The sequence below is a fragment of the Echiichthys vipera genome (genome assembly GCF_963691815.1).
Source record: "Echiichthys vipera genome assembly, chromosome: 6".
NCBI lineage: Eukaryota > Metazoa > Chordata > Actinopteri > Perciformes > Trachinidae > Echiichthys > Echiichthys vipera.
In genome coordinates this window covers 23,675,698-23,697,641 of record NC_139831.1, presented here as the reverse complement: position 1 = coordinate 23,697,641, position 21,944 = coordinate 23,675,698, and the positions used below count along the sequence as shown (strand labels likewise).

General features: G+C 40.6%; 2 protein-coding genes across 2 annotated transcripts; one reads left to right on the top strand and one right to left on the bottom strand.

Annotated features, from left to right (window-relative positions):
- The first annotated feature begins 832 nt into the window (after nt 1-832).
- ints6l (integrator complex subunit 6 like) lies at nt 833-14,022 on the top strand. Its single transcript, XM_083915772.1, has 18 exons — nt 833-1,084; nt 1,206-1,283; nt 4,061-4,210; nt 6,012-6,101; nt 6,267-6,450; nt 6,585-6,713; nt 7,117-7,280; nt 7,945-8,097; nt 8,491-8,623; nt 9,371-9,465; nt 9,564-9,674; nt 9,965-10,180; nt 10,285-10,411; nt 10,787-10,929; nt 11,039-11,270; nt 11,368-11,751; nt 11,863-11,956; nt 12,707-14,022. The coding sequence occupies exons 1-18, from the start codon at nt 974-976 to the stop codon at nt 12,807-12,809; spliced, it is 2,697 nt and encodes an 898-aa protein (XP_083771898.1). The 5' UTR covers nt 833-973; the 3' UTR covers nt 12,810-14,022.
- Nucleotides 14,023-14,851: 829 nt separating this feature from the next.
- Nucleotides 14,852-19,944, bottom strand: mmgt1 (membrane magnesium transporter 1). The gene is made up of 4 exons (XM_083914765.1): nt 19,855-19,944; nt 18,828-18,880; nt 18,627-18,730; nt 14,852-15,719 (listed from the first exon to the last, which is right to left on the bottom strand). The coding sequence occupies exons 1-4, from the start codon at nt 19,931-19,933 to the stop codon at nt 15,563-15,565; spliced, it is 393 nt and encodes a 130-aa protein (XP_083770891.1). The 5' UTR covers nt 19,934-19,944; the 3' UTR covers nt 14,852-15,562.
- Nucleotides 19,945-21,944: the final 2,000 nt, after the last annotated feature.

Sequence of the window (21,944 nt, the reverse complement as noted above, 5' to 3'; positions counted from 1 at the left end):
GCAGCAAGAGAGTGACATGGAGAGAAATGTGTGTATGTGTGTGCATGTGTGTTCGCGCGTGTGTGTACGTGCGTGTGGGAGGGAGGATGCGAGGAAATTGGCAAGAAAACTTAAGAAATGTCAGGTCTATAAATATGATCTATTAGTGGTTTCGAGCCAGACAGATGGGCTACTATATGGTTATGATCATTCATTAATATGCACATCAGCCATAGACAATATTTTTGAGTGCCCACATGTTTAGCATACAAACGGTAGGCGGATGCATGTATACTTTTCTTTTTAATGAACATTGAGCCATGAAATATATCGAAGCGGATGTACAATCACAACAAATACACAGGAAAAAACAACATTCAAGGAGAAGACAAGGAAAAACACAGATAAAATTAGAAAAAAGGACTGGGTGGGGGGGGGGGGTGTAAGTGAAATCCCTTAAAAAAACTACTTCTTAGTAAAACACCAAGGACGTGAACATTTCAGATGGAGCAAGGACATTGAGATCCAAATGTAAGGGCATCATTCAAAACAACAATAAAATAGAAAAGTCTATACTATTTTGCAGTCCTGCTATGGTGCATCTTCTTCAGTGATAGAAGAACAACTTTAAAACCTTTTTAAACCAGTTAAAGGAGGGTTCCGGACGGATGTACTTACGCGCCATCTCGACCTCGTTATACATTTATATCGTGTGGGGGGCGTGGTCAGCAGAACTGGGTTCAGCCAATGGCGTGGCAGCGGAGGCAGCGGGGCGTTCCATTCTGTTAGGAGCAGAAGTTGAACAGCGCGAGCCGAGCCAGAGCTGTAGAAAGGCAGATAGAGAGGGAGCAGAGGCAGCGGCCCTCTTCTGGAGGGGGGGGGGGCTATTATAACAAATATATACACACATGTGTGAACTGTTTGGCCGCACGAGAGGTCACATGTGGATAACAGTAATTTTAGAAAAGCATACAACCGCGGCTTTCCATTTAAAATGCCTATTTTGCTCTTCCTGTTAGACACGTCCGCCTCTATGAATCAGCGCACTTATTTGGGTACGACGTATCTGGACGTTGCTAAAGGCGCGGTTGAGGTCTTTATGAAGGTAAAGAATGATTTTACCCCGAATTTTTTTTTCAGCAATGCACATTTGGTGAGCTTAGGGTCTCCTTGGGCTAGCTCGGTCGACATTAATATATGTTGTTTTTGGTTTTCTTTTTTGACAGCTGCGTGCCCGAGACCCGGCTAGTAGAGGCGACAGGTACATGCTAGTTACATTCGATGATCCACCATACGGAGTGAAGGTAATTAGATACTGATGCAGTTTTTACATTTGACTAGTCCAGCGTGTTTTTCTGTCAGTGGGACTTTATTGTCCTTCTGGTCTGTAGTCAGTGTTGGGCGGCTTCTCCGGTGGCGAAAAAACGGCATTTTGTTTTGCTCCAAACACCCGCAGACCCGGAGCTGCGCTGCCTCCGACCATCCAGCGGACATTTTGCTTTTGTGTGAGAAAAGTCTCGGGCGTTGAGATGGAGGCGGAGAGATTTATTATCAACTATGACGTGGCTGTTTTTTTAAAAAGTACACGGTCTGGATTGGTCAAAGAGCCCGTCAATCACCCTCGACCCCGCCCCTCGCATCATCCGCCCATTGCCATTGGCCAGTCTGGGCTGAAAGTTGATAAGCCCTCTTCAGCATGCGAGTTCGCTACAAGAAAATGATCATTATTCATATGACAGTTATTTGGCATACCGACACTATGAGCATAGTGGCCCATCATACAAATACTCTACTTTTCACACACACAGGCTCAAAAACAAACATACAACCTGTGAATCACTACAATCATTTCAGGGGTTTCATGTCAGCAAAGCTAACCCTCCCACTAATCAATTGACTTGTTTCATGAGCTGGCACACATCTCTCTGAGCCTTTAATGCCCAATGAAATATAATCCTTACCCACATGAACCCCCAAGTCCCTGATCTGCTTTGTTTTAGGAATCACTCTATTACAGCACTTCCAGCACTAATGATGCCACTAACACTTACAGAATAGTTTGCTTTCCTTGTAAAGTCTCTTGTTTTGTTTCCCAGAGCCAGGAAGTAAATGATTACTTCTTCTTTACTAGCAGTTAGCTGCTGTGAGGTTTAGAAGATGGATACAGATCCATATGGTACAGAGCATGGTGCAGGTCAAAAGACACTTCTAATGACTAGTTAATTCCATATTTCTTGTTTTTATAACACTACTGAACACTTGAGGGTACTTTGTTGCCCCAGCTGCATCTTAGCACCAGACCAGAATATTACAGCCAGTCACATGGTAATAGAAAACAAACCATGTAATAATGTATTGTATAATACATTACACTCTTCATTTATATTCCCTGGTATTAGGGATGCACTTCTAATTATCATAGAAGTGAGAAAAAAATGGGAAATGTCTGAATAATTAAACATGTGCTTGGGGTGTGAATATAGAAGTAAGTTGAAAAATGGAGCTATAGGGTTTAAAATAAATTATTTTAATTTATCAGCTGATTATATATGATTCATACCATTGAACTAATTATAACTTATGTAGTCAATTTACTGTTGTCTACTCTGTTATTAATATTTAGGGGTTATTACATTTTTACTTTGACTATATTTTTCTTAACCTGTATTAGGCAATGTGGGAAATCAAATGCCTTAATAGCTAAAAGAATAGCTACTTCCATTTTATTTTAAATCTAATTTTAAACCAACAACATTTATTATAATACCTTTATTGCAATAGATTTAGTGTAATTGTAGGTTTTGAGGTTTTTTTTCTTCGCTTAACTAATGTGCAATTTGGTGTTTAGTGCTCCAGCACTCAAAACGCCATTGCATACTTTTTTTTTTGCGGTTGTAGGTCTCTGTGTAGGATGGGGGTCATGGCGAATATTAAAAGTGGATGTTGTCATTCATGTGATGCTTCCTACTTCTTTGACCTTGCATTATTCACCGAGTCCAGATAATTCCTCCATGCGTCCCGCTAATCTAAGAAGTGTTATTCCCTGGTTGTAAAGTCTGTCCCCAACTCCTTTTCCTTCGGCTCTTCCTCTCTTTGTCTTCGTTGTCATCTCTTTTGTTGTCCCTGCCTGCTTTGTGCACCGGGGATTATGATGAAAGGACAAGGTTATAGTGAATGGGGCTCCTCTGATTGCACAGTTATAAAAGCAATAAATTGTTGATGTAGAGGGGGAGAGAGAGGAGGTCGGATGAGAGGGAAACAGAAATATTCTGTAGTCTGAATTATTGAGCGTCTATCTGGCCTATACTAGATCTATGTCTGGTTTATTACTTTTCTGCTATCCATGTGAATGTGTTTCCACCTTTAATTTTGCCCCGGCTGCTCAGTGGTGTTGCTTGTGTGTCTGTATTTATCTAACATCAAGTAACACGCCAAGCTTTCCTAGAAATTCCAGCAAACCATGGCTCTGGAATGACATGTATCCCGTGATAATTGAGATTCAGAGCATATGCAGACACAGCGCTTCAAGTTTTTTTTCTCTCTTACACTTCACCCCCAACCTCTCCTGATAACAGAAGTGGTAAGCTTCCTGGTCATCCTTAGATTAAGCATGAAGCTGCAGTAGTAAGGCACTTGACCCCGCTGGAGAAAAGTGCAACAGCAGTTAAACACCCACATCCTCTGCTGAGGGAGTATATCTGCAGCAGGGGGAGGTGTATTCTTGTCATGTATGATGTTAGACTTTCTCTTGACCAGCACCATCCAGCTCAAATGTGGGCCTGCATTTTAACAATATTATCTTCCATTTCCAGAGCTTTACAGAAGCTGATTTAATTTTATGGTTATAGTTATGTCATGTTGCACATAATTAATGGGTTGCTACGATTTTTTTTTTTAACCAAAGGCGGCAGTCACATGCTTGACATAAATCCGTTTAGTACACAGAACAACCGTCCTGCTTTTCTTTGTAGTTCCACAGTATGGATCTACCATCTGTGGGTGTGGGGCTGTTTTGGTTTGAGGCTGTCCCTCCTCCTCCTTTGCAGTCCATTCATCACACCGTCCATATATGTATTTTCAGGCAGGCTGGAAGGAGAACCACGCCACCTTCATGTGCGAGCTGAAGAACCTGCAGGCATCTGGGCTGACTACACTAGGTCACGCTCTTCGGACAGCCTTTGACCTGCTTAACCTCAACCGGCTCGTCTCAGGCATCGACAACTATGGGCAGGTATTTGTCACCAGCGTCCTATTATGCATTTCTTTGGCAGCAGTCGCTCTCCCTAGAACAGTCATTTTTAGGGTTGGGTATTGTTTAAAGAGTCATGATACCAGTACCGATACCAGTATCCTTAAAGTGACACAGATACCAATAGAGGACATTATATGATAGCTTTTTTTCTTGTTCAGTTGTTACCTATCATAAAATGTCACCACTTCTCCTTATCCACATGATTTTTACACACATTTTAAAAGTGTTCAAGTTACTCTCAAACATTTTGATCTCATCCTGGCATGTTGAACTGCCTACTTGAATATACCGTGCTGGACTTTACCACACCACTGACTGTATGGTTTCTAACTGCTGCAGTACTGGGTCAACGACGTGTTGCATGAAACAGAATGGCACTTGATGTGATTGGCTGTGAGCAAAACCATACAATAGACAAAACTGCTGTAGTGCTGATATACCAGATAGCAACTGAGTGTAAAACAAGGCTGTTTTGACACAGCCAAAACGTACAGCTTCAGGGCTGTGTATCAGCAACAGTCTGCCGATTCAAAAAGTATCTTGATACAGATAAATTGTGATACTGTGAGCAAGGGGATATATCAAGATTTATTACGTCTAATTTTAGGAAAACTGTCCACCATATGCATGTTATGTTTGAGTGGGAGAGTCAAATTGAATATATAAGGTATATTACAATACTGCTATACACCATATTTACCATTTTTTGGAATAGGTAAAAATACCCCATTTATACTGCTTGCAAAACACTTGTGGGTACCATAGACTGTATTTAAAAATGAACAATGCGTCTCCACTTCATCCCACTGTACAAAAGTAAAGGCAAAATATCCCAGATACGGGCTCCACCATGTTGTGCGTCTGCGCAGTAGAGATCGGGCGGTGGAACGGCGCCCTCAAGTCCCGTCCTTGCATCCGTCAACCAATCACGAATTAATACCAGCCATCAAGCCATCCATCTTTTAATACTGTACATTCTATGATGGGTAACCATAGAAATTTTTTATTTTGGTTCAGATATCTTGAGGGTCAGAGGTCAAGGGACTGCTTTAAAAAATGGCCATGCATATTGGCCATTTTTATAGGGGCATATTGATATTTCGTGGGGCATTTTTGCCCTTTCTTCCCCTTAATTTCTGTGGACTTTCCCTGGACAAATCAAGAGTTAATAATGATTTTAGCAAAGCTCTCAGCTGGTGTTTCTTTCTTCCTTTACCCTGAGCCGAGGAGAAGAATATTAACCATTGATTGCAGCTTAATCCACTCTGTCTTCCTCAGTTAGCATCGTCATCACCTCGTCTCACACACTGTTTCTTCACACGCCTGCTTGAGGGCAGAAAGATTACTATGCTCAAGTAGTGAAACAAGTTCTGTGCATCTGGTGTGTGTGAATCCACTCAGGAATTCTGTGTGTGATTGAATTAGACAAGGCTGACCCCTACAGCACAGTGATGGAGGCCTCTGTCCTTAATGAGTAACACAAGGACACTCTGGAGAGGCATCATGACACAAGGCAAACAAGATTAGAAACAGCAACACAGTTCATATTAGTATTCAGGAGGTTATTGGAGGTATAAAGCTAATGCCATACTGTGTTTAAGTGGGCATCTGTTTGCATGTTTTACCTACATTACTGTAAACACAAGAGACCAGTTATAGGAGATGGGACACATAGGCCAGGAACAGTGTAAGTGGAAGAAAATGGACTAGAGAGAATAAATGGTGTCAGTGTTTGCTTGAACTTGGATTTAATTGCTGAATGTTACTGTTTCCGTCTCAGGGCCGCAACCCCTTCTTCCTCGAGCCATCTGTGATCATCACTATCACTGATGGGAACAAGCTCACACACAGCTCTGGGGTGCCGGATGAGGTGAGAGCACAAACAAATGCAGTAGCGCTGCTTTGTACTGTTTGTAGTAATGATTCATTTGTTTTTGACTGTGTAATGACATGAATGGTAAGAGTTGTGCAAATGGTGAGCTGTGGAAAACTCCTCTCCCCATCATTCCTTTCTTTCTGTACCCCATCTGTGCAGCTGCACCTGCCTCTGCACTCTCCATTGGCAGGCAGTGAGCTGACCAAGGAGCCCTTTCGCTGGGACCAGCGTCTATTTGCGTTGGTGCTGAGGCTGCCAGGAGCATCCACGCCAGACACCGAGCAGCTCGGTAGCGTCCCCACAGATGAGTCCGCCATCACCCAGATGTGTGAAGTCACTGGAGGTCCGGCATTTTCTGAATTTGGCATCCCAACATGGGTCCTGTGTTCTCACCGCCATTTATCTTTAGAACCGTTGTGTGTCTGTACCCATAATTAATTCAATATTATAACGGCGCCTCCTGTTGTTCTCTCTCAGGGCGATCATACTGCGTGCGGACACAGAGGATGTTGAACCAGTGTTTGGAGTCTCTGGTCCAAAAGGTTCAAAGTGGTGTTGTCATTAATTTTGAAAAGACAGGGCCAGATCCGCCTCTCATTGGAGAAGGTGAGTGGCACCTTTCTTATGGACAGAAGTAAAAAAAAAAAAAAATGCAGTCATTACATTTTGATATAAACGATGTGTTTCACTACTCAAGAGCCCAGTCAAGTGCCTAAAACACTTTCTAAACTCATGTCTCATCACATTTCATACAATAAGTTAGAGCAAATATACTGTGTAGATCATTTTACTCCCACATTATTTTACTGGTAAAAGAAGAGATTCAGAGTTTTAAAAGTTTTTTTTTAAAAAGCTGTTTTAGGTAGGAGAGAGCTAAAAACTATTTTAGACTGATGAAAGCTTATTCATATCTGTGACTCAGGGTTTTTTTTGACAGTAGTTGCTCTTTCTTCACATTAATTGTTTGAGAAATGTTTTCCCTTGTATCATTTTTTTTTTTTTTTTACAGACAGCTCATTGGAGTCAATTCGTCCTGTGTCATCCTTCAGCCCACAGCCGTGGCACAGTTGCCACAAACTCATCTATGTGCGACCGAACCCAAAGACAGGGGTTCCAGTTGGACATTGGCCCATACCAGAGTCCTTCTGGCCGGATCAGAATTCTCCTACCCTGGTGAGCAGAGAGGCTTAAAAATATCTCACCTTTAGTGTGTCACTCTGCAGGTTAACCTCTTAAAGGTCCCATATTGTGAAAAGTGTGATTTCAATATTTTTTGTGATTATAAAGCTGGTTGAGGTGCTCTATAAATACTATGGCAGTCTCAAAACACTCAATTCACACAATTGTCTTTATTCGAGCCATCAGGACTTCTGTACAGATGTGATGTCACAACTATACTATATAAAGGGTGTCCCAAAAAATGTATGCACACTTCTCAAACTGACGTATGTCTGGTCCAGAGACTGTTGACAACGCAAAACAGTGGAATCGCACACATCACGAAACAATTCCCTCAGTATTTGCTTGCATTCATGTTCAATGGCTGCTCTCAATTCAGTGACTGTTGCAGGTCTCATAGCGTAGACTTTGCCTTTTGGGTAAATATTAAGTTGTCAGCTGCTAAAGTGTGTATACATTTTTTGGGACACCATGTATAGGCAGAAAGGAGCATTCGGATGGTGAATACAGGTATATTCAGACAGAGAGTATGAGAAAAATAATGTGTTTTTGAACATTGAAACATGTAAACATGCTTTTGCAACGACATCACATGAGTCCATGCCTCAGATAAATATGTCTTACACCTTCCTCAATTATCTCCATCTCCTGCTCTCAGCCTCCTCGCACTGCACATCCCGTGGTGCGTTTCTCTTGTGTGGACTGTGAGCCCATGGTGATCGACAAGCTTCCTTTTGACAAGTATGAACTGGAACCATCTCCACTCACCCAGTTCGTTTTGGAAAGGAAGTCTCCACACATGTGCTGGCAGGTATGGTAGATATTCTCACACACACACACACACACACACACACACACACACACACACACACACACACACACACACACACACACACACACACACACACACACACACACACACACACACATACACACACACATACACATACACATACACATACACATACACATACACACACACACACACACACACACACACACACACACACACACACACACAGCTTTATTGGCTTGTTTACAGGGTCTCTGGTGTTGCCTTTGGGACTTTTCTGGAAAACAGAAGTAATAAAAGTGATAGCTGTATTCAAAATACCTTCTCACTGTTGATCCTCACGTATGAAGCTTGGTCAAGTTTAATTTTGAAGCTCAATAACCAAAATGAAATTCTACTTTTCATCCTCAGGTGTTTGTTAACAGCAGCGGGAAACAAAATGACATTGGACAGCCATTTGGTTACCTTAAAGCCAGCACCACTCTCACCTGTGTCAACCTGTTTGCCATGCCTTACAACTACCCAGTGCTTCTTCCACTCCTAGGTAAGACACATGGAAGCAAAGCTTTCCTTTAAAGTGGCCTCAAAACTTCTGTGTCAGTAGGTCGGAGCTGATATTCATTTTAAAGAGCTTTCCTTTTCTGGGTCACTTTATCATCTACACACTCCCTTGATCATCTTTAGCTGTTAATGTTTTTTTCGCCATATATGTACAACAACTGTTTTACAATAAGAAAGCTGTACAGTTTAGAGCAGGATAGTGATCGGGGATGTAAAAGTTCACAGTATATAGAATGTAGTCCTAGATGTGTGTTACCATAACATATAGAGACATGACGTATAGAGCCTTGTTGATGTGTCCAACTGCAGAACAACCAATGACCAACACCTAACTCCAGAGGGGAGTGATTCAAACAGTTTGTGCATAAAATGCATAAAGTTGGCGGTTTATATGTCGTGTCAGGTTCGGTCTGTTGATTCATGTATATTTTTGCGGATTGGCTCTCACACACTAGACGCCATGCTGTTCTGTTACTTGTCATGTCTCTTATGCTTCTTGAATGCCGTCATGTTATCTAAAGTCACACACCGGGGCGGCCTTATGTTGCTGTTGTTTAGTTCAGTATGAAAAAATAAAGCCGGCATAACGGAGGATCTTTATTAAAACAGTATTGTGGAATCTCTGTGTGAAAGACAAACACATACATACCAGCTAGTAGGCATGATCACATGAGTCACTGATCCACAATGCTTGAAACTTTATTCTCCTCCTTTCTTTGTCTCCTTTCAGATGATTTGTTCAAAGTGCACAAGCTAAAACCAAACCTCAAGTGGCGACAGGCTTTAGAGATGTACCTGAAGACAATGCCTCCATACTACCTCTTGGTAAACTAATGCTATGTCACTTATGCTGCTTTTAGTAAAAGTTCATTGGATTTATATGTAACTAACATCCACAACTCCCTCTTGCTATCTTCTGACAGCCCTTAAAAAAAGCATTGAGGATGATGGGTGCACCTAATCTTATTGCAGACACCATGGACTGTGGCCTGAGTTATAGTGTTATCTCTTACCTGAAGAAGCTCAGCCAGCAGGTAAAGTGTCATCCAGACAAGATTAAAGCAAAATTTCCCTCCACTTTTTTTTGTCATGTGGTGGAGGAGCTTTAGAGTGTTTGTACTATTTATTTATATTGATATAAACATGATGCAGCATTATTAGAGTTCAGCAAATGGTTGTTAAAGAGTATATGAAGAATATAGAGCACTATAAAGAAAGCAAGCACTGCTCTGCTTTACTCACATGAATGTTTAAGTGTGAAATTATTCATAGAAAAGAGTGGGTCTGTGCTCTCAACACTATTCCTGTTTTTGTTGGTATAAAGGCAAAGATGGAGTCCGAACGTCTAATCGTGTCTGTGGGGAAGAAGGCTCCCCAAGAAACTGGCATAAAGGTGAAGAACCACTCCAACTCTCTCTCTCTGGCCCACCGGCGGGACTTTAAGCAGCTGCTGCAGGGAATCACCGGGGAGGGGCCCCTTCGTCTGGGTGACATCAACTTCAAAGAGTTTGCTGGCTTCCAGATCGCCTTGCTCAACAAGGTAGATTTTTGAAAGGCATGACAATTTTGGTGTGTGAATGTCGGGTTGGGGAGATGCAACGTGTGTTGGGTTTTCTCTGACTAGAGATGACGATGTGTTCACAGGATCTAAAACCTCAAGCTTATCGAAATGCCTATGACATCCCAAGACGGAACCTTCTGGATCAGCTCACCCGGATGCGCTCCAATTTGCTGCGGGCGTCACAAAAACTGATCCGAGGTCAAGACGAAGGTATAAAATCCTCACAGTTAAGGGACAAATGGAACAATAATGCCAGGTTATTTTAGTTTGAATTTAATTATATTGTCTTGTCCCTGTAGCCTGATGAACGCAGGCTCCAAAGTCAAGTTTTATAATGTATTGCAATCGTAAAATATTGCAATACCGTTATAGGAACATGAACATACATGCACAGTATATGCAAAAGAATCTATCTTTTGATTTAAATTGTATCCAGCAGATCAAGTTAAGATGTATTTTCAAGGATCTGTCCAAAGGCTGCACTGATACATGCACATTTGGCAGCAGCCATGTAATGAACATTAGTCTCCTGGGTAATCATTACAGTACTTTGATAATACTAACAAGATTTCCTGTGTTTGTCAGACTATCTGCACAGTATACCAGTGGCTCAGATGGGAAACTATCAGGAGTACCTAAAAATGATGCCGTCTCCTTTGAGAGAGATTGACCCTGACCAACCTAAACGCCTGCACACATTTGGGAATCCTTTCAAGCAGGATAAGAAGGTAAAAAATATATCAACATTTACCTCTGTGGTTTTCAAGATGTCTCTTCATTCAGTATTAGGTCCCTTCCAAATTGATTCAATGTTTTGTTTTCCCGTATTGCTTTTAGGGGATGATGATCGATGAGGCAGATGAGTTTGTAGCGGGCCCTCAGAATAAGAAAAGAGGAAATTCGAACGATACCAACTCGAGTACTACGATGAAGAGAAGGCGGAGCATGTCCCCGTTACTGCGGCGGCCGCAGACTCCACCAGCGGGCACCAACCATGTGGTAGCGGGAAAGTGTCCGGTCGTGGCTCAAGGGCAGCAGAACCTCCTCAAACCCATCCCACAGCAGAAAGGTTGGATTAAGATTCACCCTAGATAATCATATGTTATGTGTGTGTATCTGAGAGGAATCAATTGGAAAATGCCGATTGTTATTTGTTGTTCCCACAGAAGTGGATGGCAACAACACAGTGGTCACTGAGAGTAACGGTGACGGGGTTCTTGAGCCTGAGTCGGGGGAGATCTGGCCGCCTGAGGTGGACGCTTTAGAAGAGAGTCCATCTCAGCTGAGTCTAGAGGAGAAGGCTGAGCTGGGAGCAGAAGATCAGGAAGAGGACATGGACATGACGGAGGAGAGTTTAGTGCAAGACAGTCCAGATGAGCAGCCACTGCAGGAGGAGAGACACAACTGTGACCGGCTGAGTCCGCAGAGCCCGCTGGAGGACACTGAAGCTGACCCTGCAGTGCCCGAGACCATATTCATAGCCCCACTAGATGGAAGCCAAGCAGAGCTGAGGAGTCAGATCATCAAAGAGGTCCGCAAACCTGGGAGAAGTGAGGATGAGCCCGTGCACCATATCACATTACATTCATGCTTATTCTAATCTGATAAAGCAGGAGTCATATTGGCTGACTCTTTATTACTCTCTGTGTTTTCTTTCTCAGACTATGAAGCAATACTCGGTCTACTGCAGCAGGTGAAAGGACCAGTTAATGTTCAGAAGTACTTCATCCATCATGCTATCAAAGAGGCTGTCAGGTAAGAAACAATGACTTATTTGTATAGAGATAAATAAAAGAGTTAAAGCATTACAATAATTCTGCCTGACACGGAATATGCCTGATCAACATTAAGACAAGACTCTCAGGTGAAAAAAGGGTCAAAATGAATAATTAATAACACATACTGCCACAAAACGTCCCCAAATGATTGCTTACAAGACAATTATTATGTCTTACAAGTTCTTTGAAATACCTTGTTCAAATATGCACATGGTGCACATTATCGTATTAATTATGTGCTTATTTGCATATTTTTCTAGAACAGAAATGTGAGCACTGGATTAACCCAGGTTCAAAATGATTGTTTCATTTTGCTGACGGTTAAGAGTGTAATATTTTTACAGAGGGAATTTTTCTATCTTTTTATCACTCCATATATCACAAAATACTGTCTTTTAGTCATTATTTTAGGAATGAAATGTGATATAAATCAGGCTATGAATGATATATGAACAAAGCCCTCTATAAAAACCTTTAGAGTAAACTTGAACATCTGCGTGTAAATGCCACTGAAGTGAGAGAGAAAACAGCCCTTAAGAATATGTAGAGTGAGAGAGTGAATGTTTAATTATGCCAATGTTATCTAATGTTAACTCTGTTAAAAAGTGTAATGCGATAAACACCTCAATATCTATTCTGTTTTTTTTTTCTTCCCACTAGTTTGAAAGTAGATGCAGTGCCTCTTTATTCCCTGCTTTCTTTCTAACGGCCTTTGCTTCTCTGGCAGGTTCAAGAAGCGGGTACTGATCGAGCAGCTGGAGGCGTCCCTCGCTGAGTTGGACGAGAAGCAAACGACCTCCTCGCAGCTCCCCAATGATCACGGCAGTTAGCGAGGAAGCCCGATTTGATTTGTTACCAGGAAAGAGAATGAAGCTCTTATTTTGTTGGATGCACCTCCATAAAAGACGTGTCCTTGTCGAGTAGCCTCAAAGACAAATTGAGGAACTGTAGGGGGGGGACACTGTCTCTGTGCTGTTACATCACATCCTGTCAGAGGCGGAGAGTAAAGGGTTTAACTGTAGGAGGGGCCTTCAAGACGGATCTACTAGGAATGAGGAAGGAGACTTTAAGTATAATCCTCTTCATGTTGACAGATGCCTTAAACATCCATATGGCTTTTGTCTGTATCGGCACATCGTCCAGTAGACACACACACGCACACACACTCCATTAGACGGATACACAATAAGCTGTCAGATCCCCAAATGGCAAAGTGAGGGATGGACAGCTTTTATTCCTGCTTTTGTTATTCTTTCAAAACAGACTTTTCTTCAGCTGGTCTGAAAAGTGTTTGTAAGACTGCAAACGTGTTTTCTACAAGTAATAAAAAGTTGTGCATTCATGTAAATTTATGGCCAATATGAGACATTCGGTCCACGGAGGCACACCTCATTCACACCGAGTGTTATATCTGCAGAAAGAAAATGCACTGATGTTTTGTTTTTATTAAAGATATTTTTCTGCTTTATTGGATAGTGATAACCTGGAAATGTTTTGTTTTTATTCACCACACTGATACAGATATGCATTAGCATCAGGTGTGGGCGATATGGACAAAATCCATGGGCGTGTATGCCGTTTGATGTTGCAGTAGCAATATACCGTGTATTTGAATGTATCTCCAATATTATGGACATTCAGTTCAAATAGATGGATGGAAACATTTTGCTAATCGGATCAATAAAATACCTTTTTTTTACTTTATTATATATTGATACTTTATTTTGTCATATCGCCCAACAACAACCTTCACTGGTGTTCACTGGTTTATTGATTGAGCACTTTAATTATACTCCTCCAACACACACACACAGACACACACTCCAGTAAATCTTCCTCGACAAACACTCCATTGTTTCCCAGAATTGCCACTTTTTTCTGGGGAATTGGTGCATCTGTCAGGCTCAGTCGACAGTCACCTGTTGTGGATTTTAACAGCTGGTAATCCGCCCTATGCTGCTTTTCTTTCATAAACCCACGTTAGCGCTCCTCCTCGGTTTTCCTTGTTTTTATGACAGATGTACACTACTTTTAATGTTCATAAGGAATATAGATTATTTTTGTGAATTTATTTCAGAGTATAAGAAGTATTTTGAGAAGTTTAATGTCAATTTTGTAAACTGTTAAATGCATCCATAAAACGGAAGGTTTTATGAAACTACTCATTTTTTACAAAACAAAAAAATAAACCAGTTCGAATGGCGTTGCCTGTTGTGTGTCAGCGTGTGTATCTCTACCTAGAAGTTACATCTAACAGCCGACGATGCCAAAACAATTGTGCATCTTGTGTCGGTTGCACAAATGTGTTGCTCAGTGGTGGCTCAGCATTAACTGCAGTAGACGCCAACCTTTTGGGCTTGTCTCCCCTTTAAACAAAGTAACTAGTGACCCGTCGTCTCTGGTTGTGACCGGTCCAATTATCCAGTACTTCAGCAGGAAAAAAGGGTTAAACAAAGACCAGTCTTATCCAAATATATTTGATGTAGTAGAAATGTTTTTTGGGGGTCATTTTCAGCTGTGGTCTCATCAGATGGATCAATAAATCCAACAGAAACAGCTCAGCTTCCACTGCCGCCTAGAGGCCGACGTGAAAACTGATCAGGTGGACATTTTTGTGATGCAGCAGTCCAGCAAGAAGGTCACAGACGTCTCTGCAGTCGTTACTTCCTCTCCCACTGATATAGAACTTGTCTGTGGCACCAGTATAGACTAGTTTTGCCACACTGATTATAGGACGGCAGGACAGTGATGCACCGATTCCTTCCAGTTTGTGTCTTTCAGCAGCTCCTCCAGCAGAGGTTTGATCGCTTTTGTCTGGCAAAAGCGATCAAACCTCTGAACACGACATGGACAAAATAATAGATTCCAACACTAAAATCAGTATGCCTTTTATTAAATTAAAAACATCTATTGAATCTTAACAAAATGTAAAATGAAGGAAAAAAACAAACTTCACCCAAATGAATGTACCATTACTTTCTAGTTCGCCTTGGTGTTCACAGTATCAGTGGAACGGCTGTAAAAGCTTTTCTCTCGCACGTCTCGCCTTGAGTCGATTTCCTGTGGCATAAAGCAAACCTCTTTAATGCATACAGGATGTTACAGTTGAGCCTTTATGCTTCCAGGAAATCACCAAGGAAATAAAAGGGTCCTCGGCTCACACAACGACACTCATTTCAGTTCACAAAATTCTGCCCGGAGAGTTGCTGAAGACTGATGTGTGGTTGAAATGAAACAGTGACGAAACAGGCGTTTTTAGGCCCCTCATACAAAGGATATACAAAGGACAGCAATACCCCAATTCAGTTCAGAAGGGACAAAAGGGGCACATGTCTCCGTATCTTAAGACTCCAAAGCAATAACATACTGTATATACAAACAAATCTGCTTGAAAAATTGAAGGGTTGGCACAGTCAATGTTGAATAAGGTGGTGACAGAGATGCATGTGTGGACAGCATATTAGTTTATGTACAAATACAAAGTAAAAGGAGAGGAAGGTGAATGCTCACTTTGCCTCCTCTGTCTAACAAAAAAACAAATGTTATCTGACGTCGATGAGGTTACGGGCAGGAAAGGCCAGTCTCAGTGCAAATGCTCCAGCTTGCGTAGCCGTATGGGGTTGGGAATGGCTTGCTGGTTGCGTACGGAGGAGGGCTCCTCCTCCGGCGAGCGGAATAGCATGCGACCCCGGTGATTGAAAAGGTAAAAGGATGGGTGGTTCCTCAGTGTATCAAATGTTCTGGGGGGAAAAAAAGATAAAAAGGAATGAAAAGACTGGCCCTGTACAAGTATTAGTTCTGCTTTCAAACAGTGGGCAGGTATGCACATATTGGACACCTACTACACTGCATATGTCATATAGGACCCATCTTACCGTGACAGAGCACATGGCTCTGCACACTGTGATACAATATAAAAAGTCAAAACCCTGACACACACCGACTGCTGTAATCATGTTGTGACTCTGAGCACATGTGTGTTCTTGGTAGGAACGTTTTGATGGAAAGGCATGGGAGTCTGTGGCATACAATTCTACACAGTTTAGGGACCTGCATGAATACATTGAAGATTAACCGGTGCTTAAAGTTTGAGTCAATTTATCAGTTACCAATTTTAACAAGTGAAATTCTGGAGGCATGACATGGAATTACCTGCTACTCATGGCCAATAGATACTTTTACAGATCATTTCACATGTTTGTATTTTGAAGATAAGAAAGGCCACGACGTAGAGAGCAGGGATGATTTAATATTCCATAGCTCTGACATGAACAAATATAACTGACTTTATTGCTAACACACTAATGACAAACAAAGAATGGTTCTATTTCTTCAAATGTTCATTTATCTGCTTCTATTAAGTACATCATATAACTCTACCACATACTTTGGTTTTATAGAGTATTTTGCCTAAGGATTCAGATTAAATGCTTTGATATAATCTGTCAGCCATGTCAGTATACTCACCTCGTGTTTATTGGCGGATACACCGACTAAAGGTGCGTACCGACACCTACTGTATCAGAGCGTGTACATGATGCACTTGTTAAGTTTATGAAGAAATGTGGCTTTGTGTTATTGGCTGATGATTGATCTGCTATCATTTCATTATCAGAATCATATACAAAATGTATCTCTACCACATAGATATAAATATGTATATATAAATATATATGCATCCCTGGCAAAAAATGTTGCAGCTTCTCAAGTGTGAGAATCTGCTGCTCTCTGTTGTGATGTACAATTGTATATTAAGCATCTTTGGACGGTGAGTTGGACAAAGGCAGTTGATTGAAAGCATTACCCTAGACTTTAGGAATGGTGACGCACATTTATCAAGATTTTCTGATATTTTGTAGCATACAATTCATCAAAAATTCATCGAAAAACAAAAGAACTTTTCAGTCAAATGTTTTTTGTTTTTTTTTTCAAATTGAACTCATGATACAGACAGACAGACCTAAACTACCATCACAAGTCTAAATAGATAAGGACAGCACTCCAAGCTTACTGATTCATTCAGTTGCCACACAGACGTTTCAGGCCAGGCACCCTTCCTCAGAGCGCATTGGCAAAAATGATCTAAACTACTATCAAACCACGCAGAGATGCAGTTATTACTCTCATACTTCACATAAACGGCTTTAGGGAGCCAAAATGACAGGCCTTTATTTTTTTAGATCTGTATGATTTGGCATAGGGGTATGTTCAATGTGGCCAACATCTTCTATTCCAATATGGGTCATTTTATAAAATATATGGAGAAAAAAAACAAGACAAGGTAAAGCCTATGTTTGTGTACTCCTGGGTGAATTCAATACTTGACAAATGAAAAGTACTTTATCATTTGAACATAATGTGAAGGAGCAGAATGTAAGGCACCTTCCAAATATCACCATAACACTGTTTCTTATACATTGTGATAGAAACAATATAGAAAAATACATATATATATACTAATATGTATGTAAAATCATTGGTTATGCAACCCAGTTATTAATGGTATTGGTACTGTCTGGTAATGTAATGTTTGATTATAAAACCCAAAGTGGTATTTTCTGATAAGTTTGAGTAAATGTTCTTGTTAGTGTCGAATTTACAACATCTAAATATGTCTTGATTTTTTATTCAAGACAGTTTCCATTAAAAGATAATAAATGATTACGATGAATTATACCCAAGCCCTAATTTGGCATCGAACCTATTTAAAAAAATGTTCATATATGTGATTTTGGCGTAAAGAAAAAGGCGATGAAAAAACAAACTTAGTAGTTAAACCATTTAGTCTCGACTCAGTGCGTTTACATGCACATCAGTAACTCGAAAATGGTCTTACCCCATTTAAGGGAATAATGGGATTATTGAAGTTCCCCCAGTATTCATGAGCAGAGGTTGAATGGGAAAATGACGGAGTAACTCCACCTCCAGTACAGTAGGTGGCGCTCTACCAACAGACAGCTGGACTGAATACAGCTTTATTTTTTGGTTCACAGGCGCTCAAACAGGCCAACTTTGACAGAACTCTGACAGAAACGGACCTTCTTGGTAGTGATGTTACCCGCCACGGCGAAGTCCTCCCTTTGTCTAAAGGTAATGCTCACTTGCTGCGGAGTGGGAATAATAACCTACAGAGAATATCGTAGACCCGATACCTGATATTAACCTGGGAAGGCTGTTTACGTGCACGAATCATCGGGGTACTGAAGGAGTTCTCTAGGTCGGTTAACCAGGGGATTGAGAACTGCGATTCTCCCCTGGGTGCGTCGTTCACATGGCGTTTGAGAAACCGGAGTATTGCCTTAATCCAAATATAATCCGGTTTTTAAACTGCACGTAAACACACTCACTGTTTTCTTATTATTTGTTGGAATGATTCTACGGTGCACTTATATTACTGCATTACCTATCCTGTCTGATGTGTCAGCTATGTACATTAGGGGTCAAGATGTACAAAAACCCATCTCATGGTACATGATGTAAAGTTGCGTCTTGGCACAACTCAAAATAAAAACCAGCGTCTCTGGGAGGTTCAGTGTGCATCTGTGGGGACTGATTCAAAGTCATGGTACTAGTGAGCATGCTTCCCCTGTGGCAGAGGACACAAACAGAGCATTATCCAGGGAGGAGGGTGCTGCAACTCAACTTACTTGTTTTTGAGCTCTGAGGAGGCGTCCATGTCTTTGAACTCTCCGGCAATGTGGACAATACCATAACAGGTCATCACAAACGATAATAAGGTCTGTAATACAATCTGCAAACGTAAAGAATAAAGGTAACTATGGAAGTAGCATAAACACGTCTCATACACACAGATTAAAATGTACTGCATGAGGATGAAAGTCACTCACATCAATTGGTAGTGTCTCGTTTTCCTTCTCTGTGAGTCGCATGTATGATCGATCTGATGGGAGAAAAAGATTTTATCCAGCAATTCAACTTAACATTTCATTATAGCACAGAACGCTAACCGCCAGGATGGACCATAAGAAAGAAACCATCTGGAATGTGTAAATCCAGTCTAGTCCCACTGAACACCGTGTGTCACTGGCAAAACCGAATATTACATTTTCCCGTAACAGTTCAAAGTTAGAGTTATTACGCAAGATTAATCTACACACATCTTACCATAGTTTGTGAATATGTTTACATTTCCACAACAGATAGAGATGGTTTCAGTACGTGAATCACAGAAGGCAGATTTCTTTGTATTGTTTTTGGAATTTGTCCAAAACTCATCTACCCAGATTCGGTTTTGTCAGATATATACGACACTATATATGAGAAAGAATATTTCATTTTTTTTATCAATCTCAGAGTATTCTTTGCAACGTTTCCTTTTTTTAAATAAATAAAACCTTATATTCATGTTTAAAAAAAAAGAAATGGTGTTTTATATAAAGACAATTGCATTAAATGTGTAAGATTGTGCTCCAGATTTAATTTTCAATTCATTTATTTTCAGTTTTTTGCTGACTCCTGGCATGTTCGTTAGTTTTTTGTTTCCATTTTTGCTTTTCTACTCGTTCGTTTATGTGCATGTGTTTTATATTTCTGTATCGTTTTATATCTACTTGAAATTGGGTGTATTTCATCATTTTCACGCATAAAAGTTTAAATAAAATGTACAAAACAAAACAAAACCGCTGCGTGTCACTGGCGGTGATATTTAAACATAAAGCCCAAATGAAGATGTCGGTGTTTCACCCCTGCGAACGACTGTGAACGAGGCTAAGCTGCGGGAGCGTCTAGTTAGCTGACCGTTGGACCGAAAGGCCCGACCCGCTGTTTTGTCGCCCTGCCCGGTGACACCGGAGCCCCCCGTGAACCCAGAGAGACACCGAGCCTCGCCTTTTCGCTCCCCGCATCGGGACTTACGCTGGGCTGCTGAGAAAGCTGCGTGAGCTAAGGCAAAGAGTCCGACGCCGACAACACCTTTCCAGAACGAGGAGGCCATCTTGATCCTGGCGATGACGAGCTGTGTGCAGTGTCGTAAAACACTGTCGTAAAACAGCCGCAGCCATGACAGCGCCGGGACCGGATGTGTCGTGAGGTTTTGAAGAACCTTTCAAAATATTTTGTACTAACAAAGATGAATTTATTTGTAATTCTTCAAGAAAAATCACCAAATCCTTTTTGCCCATTTTCTCTGAAAAGAAAAAATATGTTAAAGGACTTCTCCACCTTGGATACCGAGAGAATTAGATGTAAATGTCTTAACTTTCCTGTCTCTCCTAAAGCGGAAGAGGTACACTTGACAACAATAAATGACATTTATCCCTGCCTGTTAATTCCTTTATGTAATTTAATTTGGATTGGAATGAATGTGCTTTTTTTAAAAACAGAAGTAGAAACACTTGAACTTTTAAAGGTTGAATATGTAGAATCTTTATTAAAAGCTATATATATATATTTTTAAATAATACACCCACGGGGCATTTTGAGGGATACAGAATAAATGTATGGCTTTTCCATAAAACAAAAAAAAACATTTAGTCTGAATTAATATTTTTAAAATGTTTTGAGGGGTTTGACAATGCTTTCTGACACGTTCTGTTTACATTGTAGCAGCCAATAGCGTTGGGCGTTGCAGGTTGCCAGGGTTGTCTGTTGTTCGGTGCAGCTACTGTCGGCTAGCACTGGGTGAAATGGATTTTGCCAATCCTGCAGCTGCTTCTTTGTCCCAGCAGCTGAGTGAGCGGAGACGGGCAAAAACCAGAGTCAATATAGGCCGAGCATTCACTCCATGGACTAAGATAAAGGAGCTCAACGTTATTAAAACGCACCCCCAAATGGTTCTCCTTGATCTATGAGATCACTTTCATGTTAACTTAGCTGTAACGGCTAAATTAACGACTAAAGTAACGGCTTTTGGTAACTGTCAGTCAAACTCCTCTGCAATACTTGTTTTTATGGTGCGATTTGCTGGATGGGATGGGTTCAAACCATAGACTGTATAATGAATTATTAATATATACAGTCTATGGTTAAAACAGGCTCCGGACTCCTGTAGGCTACTGTACCGGGTCTGACCAACCTGGCAACCCGACTGCTTTTAATTATATTCTGTTGTTGCGATCTTTAGTTGGTGGTGTTCTGCTCATTCTCCATATTCAACCTTTAATGTTCACTTGCAATCTATCCGATTTGTTTTGGAAGGACTTCAAAAACTGGATAACTTATAATAATATAGATGTTCCACCCCTGACTTGCAACAATGTGAGATTTGATTTCATAATGGAGGACAGAAAAGTAGAATATAACATAAATAACTTGGTTATACTCGCCAAATACTTTCTACACAAATGTAAATTCTCAAAAATTAACCAACTTTTCTACATTTAAAAAAAACGGACTGCACCTTTACTTTGATTCCTTAACACTTATGCAATCAAAGAAAGCCCTATTGCTGTATGACAGTTTATTAATTTTTGTGATTGATCCCCTGTAAGAAAATGTGTTTTTTTGTCTATTGCTTTACCTTCTATTATTGTTCTGTGTATATCCTTTCCTTTTTGAATGTAAGAAATGCTCAGTTCTAAAAGCAACAACTTGTGTAATTGCATTTGAGTATTCTTATTTCTACTGTATTTTGCACTTGGTAATAATAAATCTAATTCTTAAAATTCTTAACGATTCCAAATATTCAGCAGATGAAACTTATATAATTCATTTGACCATTATCTGAGCAAAATACTATATCCATCCTTGTTGTAAAGTTCTAAAGATTCAGATTTTAAATCCTGTTTGACCACTTTGGAAAACTAAAAACTCACAAAAAGTGGAAAAAAACGATTTGATTTGATTTACTGTAGACGTTTCACATGTACTCCCTTAAGTCAGCAGACCCCATATGTTTTTGTCTGTCTTCATTCCTTTTTCTATGTTTTATTGTCTTTTTTTTTACATTTTATTTGTTATTATTATTTCTACATTTAGAAATATATATTTGGCAATGTGTATAACTC

What these genes read in the sequence shown, in the direction of transcription:
- ints6l (XM_083915772.1), top strand. Translation starts at nt 974, where the DNA reads ATGCCTATTTTGCTCTTCCTGTTAGACACGTCCGCCTCTATGAATCAG. An exon ending in ATCAGAATTCTCCTACCCTG is followed by an intron (nt 7,281 to 7,944) that starts GTGAGCAGAGAG and finishes TCCTGCTCTCAG; the next exon opens with CCTCCTCGCACTGCACATCC. An exon ending in CTCCACACATGTGCTGGCAG is followed by an intron (nt 8,098 to 8,490) that starts GTATGGTAGATA and finishes TTTCATCCTCAG; the next exon opens with GTGTTTGTTAACAGCAGCGG.
- mmgt1 (XM_083914765.1), bottom strand. Translation starts at nt 19,933, where the DNA reads ATGGCCTCCTCGTTCTGGAAAGGTGTTGTCGGCGTCGGACTCTTTGCC. An exon ending in AGCTTTCTCAGCAGCCCAGC is followed by an intron (nt 18,881 to 19,854) that starts GTAAGTCCCGAT and finishes TTCTCCCATCAG; the next exon opens with ATCGATCATACATGCGACTC. An exon ending in ACGAGACACTACCAATTGAT is followed by an intron (nt 18,731 to 18,827) that starts GTGAGTGACTTT and finishes TTACGTTTGCAG; the next exon opens with ATTGTATTACAGACCTTATT.